Source organism: Pteropus alecto, unplaced genomic scaffold, assembly GCF_000325575.1.
Source record: "Pteropus alecto unplaced genomic scaffold, ASM32557v1 scaffold65, whole genome shotgun sequence".
Lineage (NCBI taxonomy): Eukaryota > Metazoa > Chordata > Mammalia > Chiroptera > Pteropodidae > Pteropus > Pteropus alecto.
The window spans coordinates 5034123-5050853 of record NW_006439191.1 but is presented as its reverse complement, the minus strand read 5'-3'; the positions used below and the strand labels follow the sequence as shown (position 1 = coordinate 5050853).

At 40.1% G+C, this 16731-nt stretch overlaps 1 protein-coding gene across 1 annotated transcript in view; it reads left to right on the top strand.

Annotated features, from left to right (window-relative positions):
• USH2A (usherin) overlaps nt 1-16731 on the top strand; it is a 564162-nt gene that overhangs the window by 479779 nt on the left and 67652 nt on the right. The window contains exons 58-60 of the mRNA XM_025049837.1: nt 4319-4477; nt 5888-6050; nt 13599-13953. Coding sequence (XP_024905605.1) covers nt 4319-4477; nt 5888-6050; nt 13599-13953 — 677 coding nt within the window. The remainder of the gene's footprint in view (nt 1-4318; nt 4478-5887; nt 6051-13598; nt 13954-16731) is intronic.

Here is a 16731-nt window from a genome sequence, read left to right as displayed (position 1 = left end):
TGTCTTTGTTGCCTTTGCTTTTGGTATTTAATAAATTTATCTTACTTTATTAAGTTTTAACATGTACTGGACATTCTTCCAAGAGATTATCCCATATCTCATTTAGCGCGCATAACAATTCGTACTTTGTCCTATAGTTGTTCTTATTTTACTAATGAGAAAAGTCAATTTGGATGTTAGGTATTAGTGCCAACCCACAATATGACTCCAAATTCTAGGGTCAATTTTACTGTGCTATATTTTCTGTTTGTCTCTAAAATTTCCAGAAGCAAATGATTTTTTTTTTTTCTGCATTCTACTATGATACAGGTCAAAAGCTAAAATTTTTAAAAAAAAAAAAAATACTGTAAATATAGCAAATATGAATGGGGACAAAATAATTCAAGACCAGTCCATCCAGTAACCCAGTAGGGTCATTTTATTTGTAGGTTAAAACTTCATTTGCCTTTGGGTAGATTGCTTTATCTATTAATTTTAACTAACATGAAAATGTTTACTGAATCCTACTCAGGGGCAAGGCATGGTGCTAGATACCCCAAAAGTTATAGAAGAGAATGAGACAATGTCCCTCTTGTCAAGAAAACTACTGTCTATTGGTTAGAGCACATAAAATAACTAGTCTACAAACTATGTAAAATTTCCATACAGTTTGTGTGGATTGTGTTTAAGAAGGTCCTGTTTCACTTTCATACCCCCAAAAGGACATAACCAAGAAGACATCCCTACAACACAGAGAAGAATTTAAGCTGATCTGTAAAAAGCATTATGTGCAGCACAGCTAGTGTTTTGAAGCAAATGCAGCTATCAAACCGAATTAATAGTTTTCTCTTAGAGTTGTTCCTGCTTCAGCTCCTAAAAAAAGATTTTTAAAAAGCATTATTTGATTGACTTGTCCCATTGTAAAGTATTCACCTGCTGTGAAATGAAGCCATGGAGAGAAAAAAAAAGTTGAATAATTTAACTTTTTTATTTGTAAAGATAATCAGGGTTTTTCTGATTACATCTTAACTTCATAAATGTTAAATAACCTATCAGCGTCTAGTTGTTGTAAATTATGAAAAGGAGCATTGCAAGGAATATTAACCAACGGAATCCTTGTTCTTTAGTGAACAAGAAAATGTGTTATGGCAGCTTGTCATTGTGCGACTGGTAACTTTGACACCAAATAACAAAACTGCCATTTGCACTTAGGGTAAATTGGTTCACTGGAGCTTCCATTGCTCCTCTCGGTCTGACATAAATTTATGAACTCGGGAACTAACCAAGTCGTGTGGTTTCCCAGCTGACTTTAACAAATCTGCCCATTTCATTTCATTTAGTCATCAGAATACCAGGGGGCTAGGTCGGTTCAGACTCACTGCAGATGGCATAGGGCTTGCAGGCGCACAGCAGGCTCTCGTGTCTCAGTCCTGTAAATTATGACAGTGGAAGGGCCCTCTTCCTAAATGCATGTCAGTGTTTGACATGTTCACAGCTTCAAGGAGCATTTTCTTTTTCAACACTTTGTAGGTATATGTAAAGGACATTTATTTCCGATTAACTGAGATGTGAAAAATCTATTTTCCAGGTTCGTGCTTTACCCAGCCATGTTTTAACCTAGACCGAGATCGTGTCTGAATTTGAAATGTGGCGGAAGTGCAGTGTTGTTCCCTGACCCCCTCGGGGTCCTGTCCTTTGGAGCATAGAGGTTACTGAAAGCAGACCAGTAGGTACAGGCTGAAGACAAGTGTGACTTCAGACACACTGAAAGGGAAGCCACTCTAAATTACCACTGAGAATGAAAAATAGGATATTTTCCTAGGAATACAACTTGACCGTATCCAAGTATACATAAAAATAAAACTAGATAACAAAACATTGTTATAAAGATATTTACCAGAATGAATAGAAAATTTATTTGTAATTGAAATAGCTTTATATAAAATTTGGGTTCAGGAGTGTTTGAGGGCACAAAGAAGCATTGTCATAGTTGTGGGATTTTTTTATTTTTCCATTTTGTTCCATTTCATGTGATTTTGTAGAGATGTCTGTCATTTATTCAGCACTTTCTATGTTGTAGGAATGTACTAAAATGCTTTACGTATATTTTCTTTATGACGTGGCTGTTAGTATGATTATACACATGAAAAGATGCGTTCACACAAGTTAGTAATTTACCACGAACGAATAAGGCCAGAGGAGGGATCTGATCTGTTTGGCTCCATTTAATGATTTGTCTAGTTCAACAAGAAAGATGGCATACTTTTCAAATGTGCATTTGTCAAACTTTTCTACAAGATCTAGGAACAGAGAAGACAGAATGAACATTCATTCCGACAACCAACGGTCGAGACGCAGCTTTGAGCTAAAATCTCAGCATTGGAACTACACTGAGGAGGAGAATAAAGCCCCCAACTTTATGAACTTGACATTCTAGTGGTAGTAAATGAGATCATGTCTGCTGCCTTGCATAAAACAGAGACAAAATGAAATGGCTACTCTTGTTTTCGTTATTGCTGCGACCATGCAATGACTTTCAAACTGGTACCCTTACCTCCTGTCTCTCACGTTTGCAATCCAGCGTTTGCCTGCCAACATTATTATTTGCCTAAAAAACAGGTTGGATCGTGTTAGCATCTTCAGAGTCTCCCTGTTGCTGTTTATGCATGAAGCCCTAATTTCTTGAAGAAATAATTGATAAAACGTAGAGACCACTTGACTCTGAGAGTGAAGAAAGCAGGGTCTACTGCAAGAATCTTACTCTGAGGGTCTTACTGAGGGTCTTACTCTAAGGCCTCTGGCTTTGGGAAATGGAGAGAGGGTAACCTATAAGGAGTATAGGTTCAGGCCCAGAAGATACAGTAATTCTGTTTTGAACCGGTTGAGATTAGGTTTGTGTGAAGTAGGCTATTGAAAATACAAATCTGGAACTAGAATTTGTACTTGTCAATCCCTTCACCTTACAAAATTGTCACGGTGCTGTAAAACAGAGAGAATATGGCCAGTCATATTGTAATGAATATGTATAGTGCCAGGAGGGTACTAGAATAGTCAGAGGAATTACTTCATAAACTATATAGATGTCTAACCACTATAAAAAAGATACAAATATGAAATGCTGAAGAGATATAAAATCAGAGATAAGAATTTAGGAGTCAATGATAGAATAACAGTCACTTAAGCTACTAGGACAAATTCAACAGATATGTTAACTAGGATGCTCTATGTTTAAAATAAAAATTCTCAGTCTGGGTTCAGCATGATCTAGTACCTTTCCAAAGGGAGCCATTGATCAGTCCTTCTGGCTGTGATCAGTATTTCCTTTGGAAACTCCTTATTTTCATCTGTCCCACACAAATTCCTGAGCCTCTCTGGCTCGTACTAGCTCTTCCGCCCCTTATATACTGGGGCTCTATCTATAAAAAGCAAGACCACATTTCATTCTTCAGACCTCGTTTCTCATGGATTAATGAATCCTGTGCTATAGATTTCATTGTTTATCTACCAAACATAAACTTAAGTACTACAAAGGTAAATAATTAAACCTACCTATGTTGCGAGTATCAGGTCAATGAGAAAATTTAGTGAAAAACTTTATTATTTTCTTCATTCAAGGCTCATATTATCTCCTCGAACAAGTGTGCATGTTGTTCAAGAGCAAATCAAATTTAGAGGCTTTTAATTATATGAATAGATTGTGAGGAGGATGAATTGACAAGACCTCCTTTCTTTAGGAAGCATTGTGAAAAAATGACAGTTTTCGAACCAAAATTTTTTATGTATTTAGGTCTATAAGTCTCATTGATAGAGTGGACTGTCCTGACTCAATAATTAATGCACTGGCGATTCTCTAGGTAGACTGCGATTTGAGTACTTTATGGGCTGTTATGTCAAGGACTTAGTGTCAGACTGGATGCTTACACAATGCCTACAGGAAAATTATTGTCACAAACAAAACTGGTGGTTTTCTTATGTACTTTAAGAGTAAGTAAGCCTAGGAAAAAATATATGACAGCATTTCTAATTGCCTTGTATTTTTTAAGAAGCAAAATGTGCCTTCATTTTTATTTGCCAGGAGAGTGTATCTTTGAATAGAGATAATATACTTCATTTGTTTTTGAAAATGGGCGATGCCCGTTTCTCACTTTTGGACTATGCATTCTGATGTTTCCCAGCTTGAATTTCACATTGTTATTAATTGCTGTATTAAGCAATAATATGCCTTTAAGTTACAAAAGTTTAAATATACATTGTTCTTAAAAGACAAACATTTGTTGACCATTCTGTGGAGCATACACATAAGTTTTTAGTCTCTCTCTCTCTCTCTCTCTCTCTGAAGGGATCCTCATCTCCAAAATGCCTGTGGAGTACAACGTCTTACTCCACGATGGAAGTATAGCACCCCTCACCTTCTCCGCCGGTCATCACCGATCCACCCTTCTGGAAAATTTGGCTCCATTCACACAGTATGCGATAAGGATACAAGCATGCCAAAACGGTGAAAGTCTTTCAGACACTTGTCCTAGGCTTTTCTATGATAGTGTTTTGTTTTAAAAAGTTCCGTGAAGAAGGAATAGATTCTCAATCCAAATACAAAGACTAACATTTCCTTTCTATTTATACTGGACTGTTTACCCAGAAAAATCAGAGCCTGGCACTGAGTGAAGCATTATGCATTTCTGCACATTAAATCATGAATATTTAAATATATTAAAATGGTAGTATTGCAAAGTCTTGTTTTAAAAGGCCCTTAAAAAAAAAAAAAAAAAAACCTAGACCTAGATCACACAAAGGAATTATTGGTAATATAATACAAAATCAGTATTACAAAATCTTCATAGAAAATGTAGTCACCTTGGTTCTGCTTAAGTTTTATTCAAGGCAGGGATAGAGGGAGGGAGACAATATTTAGAAGCCAAGCTATACTCAAATAAATCGTACGTGTTTTAAAGTACTCCCCCGAGCCCTACAGCTCATGTACATAAACTGTCACCTTGAGTTTCATGGTTTAGCCTAGTGGTTAGCGCAGTCATCTTCGGGAAGAGCCTCTCTCACTCCCTTCATTCCTCCAAATCTTATATAATATCCAGTTGTTAAGAAAAGCTGTAACTCATATTAGTATAGAGAGCAAGTTGCTTCACCTTAGGTCAAAGAAATTTACCAATCACATTCAACATGTGGTTGGAACTCCTGTGTTACATGTTACATGTCATACTCATACAGATGAATATGAGTTCCCATAGAGTTGGTTAGGGATGGGGGCCTGTGGTTTTGCTCTGCTTCATTCTGAAACAGAGTCAGTTTGCCCACTGCTCTCTGTGAACCAGACAAGCCATTTTAGTTTGAATGGTATTGTGCTCCCTGATCCAGTCTTCAGCTAACCATGGAAATAGCTTTAAATTAAGGTTCTCTTGACTTAAATGTAACATCAACTTCTGCATCTCTATGTCTCTCAAGGTATGCTATGAAGATACAATATCCTTCAGCTTAATTGTTTCTGCATGTTGATAGGTGGTCATTGTTTTAAAATACTGGCAAAAAAATATAGTTCGGGCATATAAGATCTCTCTCTCTCACACACACACACACACACACTTGACAAACTCAAGCACGTTATCACTTTCTTGCTCGAATGACTGCAATAAAATGAGAAAACTCTGTTCAGACATGCATATGCTTTATTGTCTATGCCTGTACAAATATGTGTGGTTCATTAATGGAGTTTCCAACAATGATGCCCAATTTAAACATTCAAATTCTGTAGAGATAGACAGTATTAGTCTAAAATGTGTATAGATGTATCTACAAAAGTTCGGATAAAATGACTTTCGTGATATCTTTACCTTTCTGTACGCATCTGTAACTCTCTGCCTGTCAGATTGCTAAAGCTCTCAATTTTTGTTTCAAGGAAGCTGCGGAGCTAGCTGCAGGACGTTTGCCAAGACATCCGAAACAGCCCCGATGGATCTAAATTCGCCTGTTCTTAAGGCTCTGGGATCAGCTCGCATCGAAGTTAGATGGACACCACCCAACAGACCAAATGGAGTCATCACCAACTACTTTATTCACAGGTAACGTTGCCCGTTACTGTTATTTTTAATTATTTAAGAATGCGCACCATTCCGAGACTGTGGAATCGAATGCATTTTCTGTTTCTGTAAGGGAATGGGCGGCAATCCATGATTTTTGGAGCACGTACTGGGGACTGAACGTGGTAGTGGAAACATTCACACATTATCCAAGGAAAAGCGTCAGAGCGACTGCATGCCGCGTTTGTTTGAGCCCTGTCCGAGAGGAGACCTCGCCACTGCTAAGCCCCGCCTTTAATAAAGCGGCAGGGCGGGCGCTAGAGGCGCATTAACCAGGCGGGCATCGTGGTTCCAGAGGAAGCGCCGGGTCTGGGGCGAGCGTTCTCACGTCTTCCATCACCTGTTATGTAGCGATGGGAAGGGCTTTTTCTCACCCTCGAAAGACGGTGCTCTCCATGTGGACGAACAGCGGCTCGGTTCCGCGGTTCCCTTCTGTTCCAGTGACTTTGCAGACAGCTGGCTGATGGTGTCAACACGGCTTCTTTTCTCCAGGATGCGCGGAATTTATTAAGTGTAACCACCTCAAATGGAGGAAAAGGGGGAAAGAGAAAGGGGAAGGGGAGGGAGGGGGAGGGACAGAGAAAGAGATGCCACGGGCATTTTGGTTTGCAGGGCGTTGCGCTCCCTGAGCCAGTCTTCGCCCGGTCAGCGAGCACATAGCTTTAAATTGATGTTTTCTTTAAATACGTAATGCATAAAGGGGAAGAAGAGAAGGATGAGAAGGAGGGAAGGGAGAAGGGAGAAGGAGAAAGAGAATGAGAACGAGAGACAGGCACTTTGAAGGAGAGGGAGGAAGAGACCGAGAGGAAGGAAAGAAAGGGAAACAGAGTCAGGGCAGCAAAGACTGTCGGCTGAGAGCTTGCCATCTGTCTTAACTCGTTCAAGCTGCTGTAACAGAAATACCATAAACTGGGCTGGCTTAGAAACAACGAAAGTTTGTTTCTCACAGCTCTACAGGTTAGGAAGTGCAAAATCAAGGTGCTGGCAGATTCGGTGTCCAGTGAGAGCCCACCTCCGGGGTCATCGGGGGCTATCCTTCCACTGTGTCCTGGCCCGGTGGGAGCAGCTAAGGGGTTCTGTGCGATCTGATCACCCTCCAAAGGCCCCACCTCCTCGTAACATCACCCTGGGGTTAGGGGGTCCACATATGGAGGGGAAAGGCTGGGCACAAACATTCAGACCATAGCATTATCTAAGGCAGAGGAGACACGATGGCAGACGATACGGTAGACATAAGGATTTGCAGGCTGAAAACCCCACTACAAAAGCAGTGCATTGCGTCAGGCATGTGGAGCTCAGCTCATTTCTTCTCAGCTCCTCGCCCCCACTGCAGCATCCTTTGTTGGTCTCTCCAGCGGCCTCGTGCCTTCCTTCATGGGGCCCTACGCCCCGGACACGACATGAAACAGCGTAGGCTCCTCTTGCAACTCCAGATATGGAAGCCCTGTGATTCAGAGCACTGTTCAGTGGTGAGCCAAGGGTTTGTAGGAAAATTAGGAAAGGAGAAAGTATCATTGCATTTCTGGTTACGTAGATGGCACTGCCGAAAATGAGCAAGCCAAATTTCTTCTCCGCAAACATTAATTTGAAGAATAGCATTTCTGATTTCAAATACACACGAACGTGTAAAAATGGCTAATGCGAATCTACATTTTGCGCTCAGCACATCAGGGCAGGCTCTAAAATGCCCATCCTCTTGGAATAGTTTTCTTTCATCTACTTAATGCTAATTGTATGAGAAAAGCACATCCAATTTCTATTCTGAATAAAGGGAAGTAAAGTATCTGTTACAGACCAGGACGTGGCTTCACTCTGTTGGTTTTGTAAATAAAGCTCATGATTACAGTGACTATTCCATGGCAGCTATAGAGAGGAAAAACAGGAAATATAATGCAGAAAGCCCGCTTCAATGAAAAATACTGTAAATTGAATTTGACAGCATTTGATGGCATTTGATTATTCTAGTCACAGCCAAACAATGATATAAAGAGTAATATGAAACAGAATGTGTTACTGCCTCGCAGACTCAGAAGCAATAAACCTTCCTCCAATGTGACACAATCACTTCACAATCATAATTGTGGCCTGTTTGATACCTCTGAGTACAGCAGAAGGGCACTGACTGACATAGACACATTTTGTTTTTTATTTAAAGTGAAATGAAAATGGCTCACTGGGGCTCCAGATACAATCATTATATTCACCTACATAGGCATGAATCACTTGGCCGTTATTTCAGCTGAAGTTTAAATGTGCTTAGACAACAACAATATCAAATTTTTCTTAGATAGCTGCAAAAAAAAAAAAAAAAAAAAATCGGAAATTTGTAAGGACAGAAATAGAAGGTAGACACATAGTTCTTTTTGATTCCGGGACTACAGAGAGCCCCTCGTGCCGTTACAGCCACAGCCCGCAGTAGTTCTGGGAAGGTTATGGTCTGTAATTTCTGCTTCATCATTTGCCTTCTCTTTCTTCTATCACTCCCAAAGGAAATGCATTTAGCTCACACCAAAAACGGGGTTCGGCCTCTGCAGATGTTTCCATGAAATTGCAGGAAGCCAACTTGCCAGTCTCATCCTGGAAATACTTGTCACTCCAGTCTCTTCAACGCCCCCAGATCATTTCCCCTCAGCCATCCCCTTCTATTGTTAACGATATCCTATGAAAAAAGTGTCTGCTTCGGTAAGGAGAGGAGATGTTTATGAGTCTAAAAATCAAAACGAAACAATAACCCAGTAAAGACATGACTATTAACGTGATCGCTTCTGTTAGTTTACCTGTTAATTTGATATAGCCGTCCTTCCTTATTCGAGGGGACACATTCCAAGACGCCCCCAGTGGATGCCTGAAACTGCAGATGATCCCAACTCCTATATGTAATTTTTTTTTTTCCTATACATGTATATCCATGATAAAGTTTAATTTGTAAATTAGGCCCAGTGAGAGACTGTCAACAATAGCTAATAATAAAACAGACAATTATAACAACATACTGTAATAAAAGTTACACGAACGGGCTTTCTCTCGATCTCCCTGTCAAAACACCTTACGGTCCTGCACTCACCTTTTCATTTAGACGAAGCACTGTAAGGCTTCTCTTGGCTTTATCAGAATTGCCAGCATCGCTACTCATGCGCGTTCGGGCCATTATGAAGCAAAATACGGGTGACTCGAACACACACACTGTGATGCTACGACAGTCAATTCGAGAACCTAGAAGGCTACTATGTGACCAATGGGCCGAGAGTAGATAACGGAGGACAAAGTGACGATTCACATCCTGGACAGGACGGAGCGGGCCGGCACAAGATTTCGTCACACCACTCAGAACGGCGCACAATTTAAAACTCGTGAATTGTTTATTTCTGGAATGTTTCATTGAATATTTTTAGACCGCGGTTGGCCTCAGGGGACCGCTGGTAACTGAAAACCACGGACAGCGAAACCGTGGGTAACAGGGACTACTGTAATTTTTTCAGGCTGCTTTGTTGATTGTGTGTGCGAGTTACAAAAGAGAAGATTTCCTGTGACGGGGACGTTTAGTGCTCTGCAGACTGTTTGCCGACAGGCCGCAGACAGGGCCGGCTTGGGCCCTCCCCTTCTCTTCACGGTCGCTCTGGTTTTGTACACAAAGCTTCTTCAGCATGTCTTCTGCATCCTCTGTCTATAACCTTGTAAATAGCAAAATCCATCCACAAAACCTAAGTACCGTATGCAGAATATACCAAACTCTTTTCCTGAGGAGACTTGTTTAGAAAATAATTGCTGGCCGAGGCACACGAGACGATTCACACGAACGTGCTTTTCTAAGCGCTGGGAAACCAAGACATTCATGTCACTTTCTTTACTGCAATATCAGCTTTATTTTCGTGGTCTAGAACCAAATCCACAGCATCTCCGAGCTGGGCCTGTTAATCATGAAAAAGTCTTAAATGAAGTTAAGTCTTCAGACGTTTCAAAGGTCTCTGAAGTCCCTCCCCCAGCACCAGAGAGCTGGACGATTCAACCTTCACAAAGCATTTTGCAATCACTTGTGTTTCCCTTCACACTGCCATCAGCCTGCGTCGGCATCTCCACTTCTTCTCCAGTGCTCTGCTGGGACAACCTCTTCAATGTGTGACTGCCTGCTGTCACTCCCTTTCAGTGCGGCCTTTATACACCTGACGGATTTGCCTTCCTAAATACAGCCTTGGACATTAGTTCTATGACAACTTTATTTGCATCGTGTATTATATTTTACCCAGTGGTTTTTCATGGCCATTATTTGATTTGATTCTTACAGAAATTCTAGGATATCATCTCATTCTGTCATCTCATATTATTTAAGGTAATTAACTCCAGTTTACAAAGTGACACAGAAACTAGGGAACACAGGTAAATTTGCCGGAGGTCATTTAATTAAGTGACAGGGCCAGAATCAGCAACCTCCCTCTCCTAACTACCAGTGTTTTTGGCTATTTATTTAAATTTGGAATATTCTTACTCTTATTCTTGAGGTGATGGTGGCAGTTTTATAATCTTAAATTGTTAGGGAAAATGCATTGAGTTAATAGGATTTTGTTCTAATCGCTTTTGATGATAAACACTGAGAATTTCTGGCAGAGAATAAGGGGTAGGGAGCTCTTTAAAAGGTTATGCTACATTAAGATAATATAAATAGGAATGCCTTTTAAAATATATAGTTCCCAGTTTTAACACTTTTGTTTTCTTTGTAGTGCTAAGCAATATTAAATTAACTCTAGTTGGAAAAGTTGAAAAAATGAGCCTAAGCATAAAATAACCATTTGGCTATTCGGAGGGGATGGAAATTGTGACTTTCTTCAATATAGACTGTTTAAGAGGAAACACTTCCATTTAAATGAGCAGTTGAAGCCTAAATTTTAAATAAATTAAGAATAATTGTAGTCCACTCAAGCTCTTGCACTCAGAGTTTATTCAGACCTAAAGATATTCTGGTTTTTAATACCACAGATGGAATATTTACCTCACAGTAATATTAATTTATTAATATTCTATAGTGATAAGTACTTAACCAGTCTGCATCCTTTTATTGTTTTGGTGAATAAAACTCGAGGTTAACATAATGCTTAATCTTCTACATAGTATAGTTTTTTAAAAATTCACACTTTCAGGCCATATTTTTTTAATGTCAGTTTTATGACAACCGTGGCTACACCTCATTGTGGGAATTCATGAGACTTTAATAAAAAATTAATTGAATTGTCATAGAAAGGTTGAAGCCAAACAAAATAGAAAATTTTATTTCCCCATAGAAGTTCATGTAAGTTTGCCATATCATGTCGCTAGCAAACACCTCTGAAAAAATTCAGGGAGAGGAGACCTTGGTTGTGAGCCCTGTGGTCGTCATTCCAATGACATACATGGTACCTGGTATCTGCAGCAGTACAATGGCCAAACCCTGCAAACCCACACTGCGTGCAGAATCTGGTCTGTACATGGTAGCGAGGAATAGCAAGGTGGGTTTCCATGGTAATTGCAGGTCACTGAGTGGCATCCAAGAAGCTCTGTGGCCTCCGGCAGGACGTTCGTCATCACTCATACTGAGGTCATAGTGATTTATCAACTTGAGGATCACCAGAATTCCCAAAGTCAGAGATTTTAACTATCCTTCCTTTTTGTGAAAGATACTGTCATTTACTTTGTCTTAATAACCCTTTCCATTTTGATGGTTAATCTGATATGGCAGTATGTGAATATGCCAGCATATGAAGCGTGTGTTAATTAAATACTCCTAATGGCCTAGAAATACTGATTTATTCATCGGTCTCTCCTCAGTTAGAGAGGAAGCTAAAGAAAGAGAGGTTCATCTCTTGGGTGCATTCTTCCCCAACCCAGAATACTACCCTAACAGGAAAAAAAAGAGTTGATAGAGATGAGGCAAAGATACAGAAAAGCAATAAAATTATATGCCATTCACCTGAGACAAAAAATATCGAACACTTGGCTGGACTCGGATGTTGGGGACACAAATAAAACAACCACGATTCCTCAGGAATGTCCCGTTCGGTCCAGTCTGCATCTGATTTACACCTAGATGAGCAAATAACTGTCCTGTGCGAAACATCAGATATTTGGGGCCATCCCAACAATTGACAGTTTCATTTCTCTTACTTAGATGTTTAATGCTCTGTATATTGAGTACCAACAGAGTATTCATGGGCTCTAGTTTTGATATCAGTAAAACCTAAAGATGGGATGAACCAATCCCCTTCTCAGGTAGTTGAAAAAATTTTTTTGAGCAGACCACATTTTTCAGGTTTCAGAGAAGACATCTAAAAGGAATTGGATTTTTGGCCTTTAAAGATCTCTAAAGAAAATTCCTGTTATGTGACATGTTATTTTCATTGATTTGCTTTTAGCTCTATTTCTCTACTCAGATGCGAAACTTTTTTAGGTAAGGGCTTTATGTTTATGTATTTTGACTCCTGGTACAAAGCCCAGTGTACAATAAGTGCTCAATAAAGTTTTGCTGATAAATAGAAGAAAAAATGGGCTTTACTTTGAAGAGTTATGGTTTAATCCAAGAGGAGAACATTCAAATAAAGAGACATAAGTGACAGGTGGGAAGTGAATTTGAAATACTTTTAAAAACATCCTGGAAACAAATACCAAACAGCATCGTGCTGGGCAAAAGAAGACGAGAATGCCAGGCTTCTCGCCGTGGCTCCTTATCCGCTGGTGCGCCGGCCTGGGCCCTTCCTTATCCGCTGGTGCATCAGCCTGGGCCCTTCCATAGGCACAGCCTGTGGCTTCAGGAGCAGTCAGGGGCGTCAGCCTCAGTGTGCAAATGTTTCAAGTCTCTTCTCATGTCCCCCTGGCCAGAGAGAGTCATATGGCCAAGCTCAGAGTGAGTGTAGGAGCATGTTAGCAAAAGACGTAGACACAGGGAGATTTAAACAGATCGGTACCCTCATTGTAACCCATAGACCATAGAAGGGAAAAGACTCCCAATAATACCGGCTTCTAATAATTGTGTAAAGTGCGGTTTCCATTGTGCAAAAAATAAAACCCTGATCTAACTGCAGGCGCACATGCACCACACACACACACACACGTACATAGACAAAGCTTCAGAAAATACACAAAAGCGTTAATAGTACTTACATATGTGCTTCTGTATTTTTATTTTAATTTTTAGATTTTTTTAAAAAATTTTTGCTTGCTTCCATATATTGCATGTGTATTTTTTTTTTTTTTTTTTAGAAAAAATGTCTAGGAGATAAAACAAGAAAATGTGATTATGGGTGATGTTCTACTTTTTAAGGTCAGCTAAATTTGCGTGTGTGTACATACACACATATAAATATAACACTACATCTTTAATAGGATATAGTGCCAGACCTCTGGTGCACTTATTCCTCCATCTGGTCTTCATTATGACACCAGGAAGAGACAGTTGAAAAATCAAGCTGATAGCAAAATCTTCTAGAAAGCGATTCCTTACTCTCTCGGCAAACCTGGCTGTGACGCGTGCAGTTGTTCCTGATTGTCACCTCGGTTTCCTTTCAGGCGTCCCGCGGGCGTTGAGGAGGGGTCCCTTGTGTTCGTCTGGTCAGAAGGAGCCCTTGAATTTACCGATGCTGCGGACACTCTGAGACCCTTCACGCTCTACGAATACCAGGTCAGAGCCCGTAATGCCAGGGGCACTGTGGAGAGTCCGTGGTCATCAGCGCAGACTCTGGAAGCCCCACCCCAAGATTTGCCAGCACCTTGGGCGCAGGCCACTGGCCCGCATTCAGTCATGCTGAACTGGACAAGGCCGGAGTCACCAAATGGCGTTATCTCCCTGTACCACGTGGTCTACCAAGAGCCATCAGACGACCCGACCTGTAACGTCTCTACTGTGCGTGCTTTCACAGTAATGGTGAGTACTTAGATGCTCTGAATACGGTGAAATTCATTTTTTATCCAGCTTACCATTTTTCTTCACTTCGGGGTTGAATACATGAAAATCTTTCATGTGTGAGAAGAAGCACTGCAGTCTTTGGGATAAGATACTGAGTATAAGGGATATTGGAAGCCAGTTTGCAGATCACAGTTAATTTGCATTACCTCAAGCAAATAAGTAAATTTCTCTTTATCTGATTTCCAAACCCATGAAATGGGAAGATTAAAGGTGTTCCTCTATATCTCATGGGTATGAAGCTCAGACAAAATGAGACAGAAATTTAATTTTGTTCTTTCTCAAAGAGCCAGTTGTATCACATATCGGTATCTAGGTGATATAATTCATATAATCCCTGGATGAATATAGGGATTATATGAATGAAACAATATCTAGAGGTATAGAAATAAATATCTCTAGATACAGTATGCAATGTGATTGGCTCTTTGAGGAAGAAGGAAATGAAATTTCTAGATATCTAGGTGTATAGATATGGATATGAATATTACATGCACTCTAATTTAGTGGCGATGTTTCTGGGTTGGCCCCCGTCTGGCTCAAAACACAGCTTAATTCAGTTCGTGGTATCTCCCGCGAGCTCTGTTTCTGCCTGCGATCGCCTGGTGTTCCATGAGAGACACAGAAACAGGATGGTCCTGGTATCAGGGAGCTCTTTTATAATAGAGCAGGGACGAGAACCGCACATAAGAAAAAGTAGGAGCGGTAGTGGATTCCAGCCTCTAGTGTTCCTCACACTGGGATTCAGATCCCATACTCACTACCTACTAGCCGTAAACCACATTGCAAGAGAGAATAATGCCGTAAACCAAAATGGTTAGGCAAAAAAAAAAAAAAATGCCCTGAGAAATCAGCAGCAAGCCTTCAGATGAAGAGAGGACGAAACCTTGTGGTCTTAGCCGTTAAGTCCACATGGTTTTCAAAATATGCCACAATCTTAATATGAAAACTCCTCCTAAAAAGAAAAAAAAAAAATGAACAGCATAAAGCATGATTTTCAAAGATCAAATCCTATTTCTGTGCTTCCAGTTTAGGCAGCTCAATTTACATGAAGCTTATCTTATAGAGTATAACATCAAAATATCTAAATAATACTGGGCAAATATATTTTAATGAAACTCCAGAAGAATCTTTGTAAATGAATAGTTTTAAACATCATGTTTTCTCACGGTCCTTATGTTTCATTCTCTCATATGACCAAATAAGCAACATGTGAATGAAGGGATGACATTTTTAAAATATTTCAGAATCAGTACTTTACTTTTCATTTGACATTTAATTATCTTTGTATATCAAGGTCCTTCATGTTACATCTTCTAAACCCTTCATTATATAAGCATTAGAAGCAGTGTTCTTAAGTGTAGAAGATCTATTTTAGTTGATATGTGATCCTTGAGGAAATATATTACTTATCATGTCCTTGGAATTTATGTTCTAAACCTCTACCTGAAAGTAAAAACTAAAAGTAAAACTACTTGACGAGAACTTTCGGAATGAGGCAGCTTCCTTCAGACACATTTTATTGAAGGCATTGATGTTGCAGTGTTTAAAACCTGATCTTTCAAAATGTGATTTTCAGGGTTCTGAGCCTAAACATTGAATCTTCCGAAACAGTTTCATGGCATTTCCCGTGTGGAATAGTCTCTGAGTCACCCCTTCATAGCCGTTTCACTTTGCAACACGAGACGCAAAGTATCTGATGACCTCTGTTTTGTTTAATCTGCTAGGTTCTGTTTTCATTACACTAAATAGTTTCTGGAAAAGAAGAGGCCTGTGGCTCCACACTTTAAGCGTCATAGGGCCCTTTGCCCATGGGCCCTACATGCTGACAGTCCTGTATCGCTGCCGTGTTCCATTTTTCTAAAGATTAATCCTTGCAGTGCTCAAGAGAGAAGCTATGATAATCAGGAAACTAGAATGTTTCTGCTTACTGTTTGAGTTTAAGTGTGTGCATGTGCGTGTATGTGTTCATGTGTTCAAAGTGGCCCCCAAAATCTCAATCTTTTGCCCTGAGAATCCCAAGAGAAGACTTTATTAGGTTCATCAGGAAAGTCCCATCTGAGGTTTTTAAGTAATCAAGGACATCTTCCACAGAACAGTAGGGCTAGTGTCTAGGAATTCTGTTCACTAGGCCAAGTTTCCGTGGCAGGAGGCCACTCTGACTCATTATGGACTGACAACTTTGAAGGAAGTAATCAGAAAAATAAACGATTGTCATCGAATTTCATCCATTCCTACATCCACTGTCTTGGGAATGTAGGAATGGATGAAATTCGAAGATGAAAAATGGATGAAATTAAGACCAGCTAAATTTGCGTGTGTGTTTGTACATACACACACACACATATAACACTACATCTTTAATAGGATATAGTGCCAGACCTCTGGTGCACTGATGCTTCCATCTATCTGTCTCAGGAGAGAAGTTCCACCACTTAACTCCAGTTCCTCACCATCAGAGAAGGATGTCCCTTTGGTCCTAGCCAATCCCTCCTCCCGTCATTTAAGACCCTCTCTTTCTGTTCATCGCAGCACTGACTTTTCTGGTACAGCGGGTCTTCAGGTCAGAAACAGCTTATTGATGATTCAGTCCAATTTGGCAAATAGTCATTAAGCACTATGTTCAATATGTCAATACTCAATGCTACACTCAAGTTCGTTTGTGAAGTCTAGCATGAGGCTGCCTGCGCAGGCAGAGCGAAGACGGGGTAAGCGATCGAGTCTCGGGCCTAGATTACT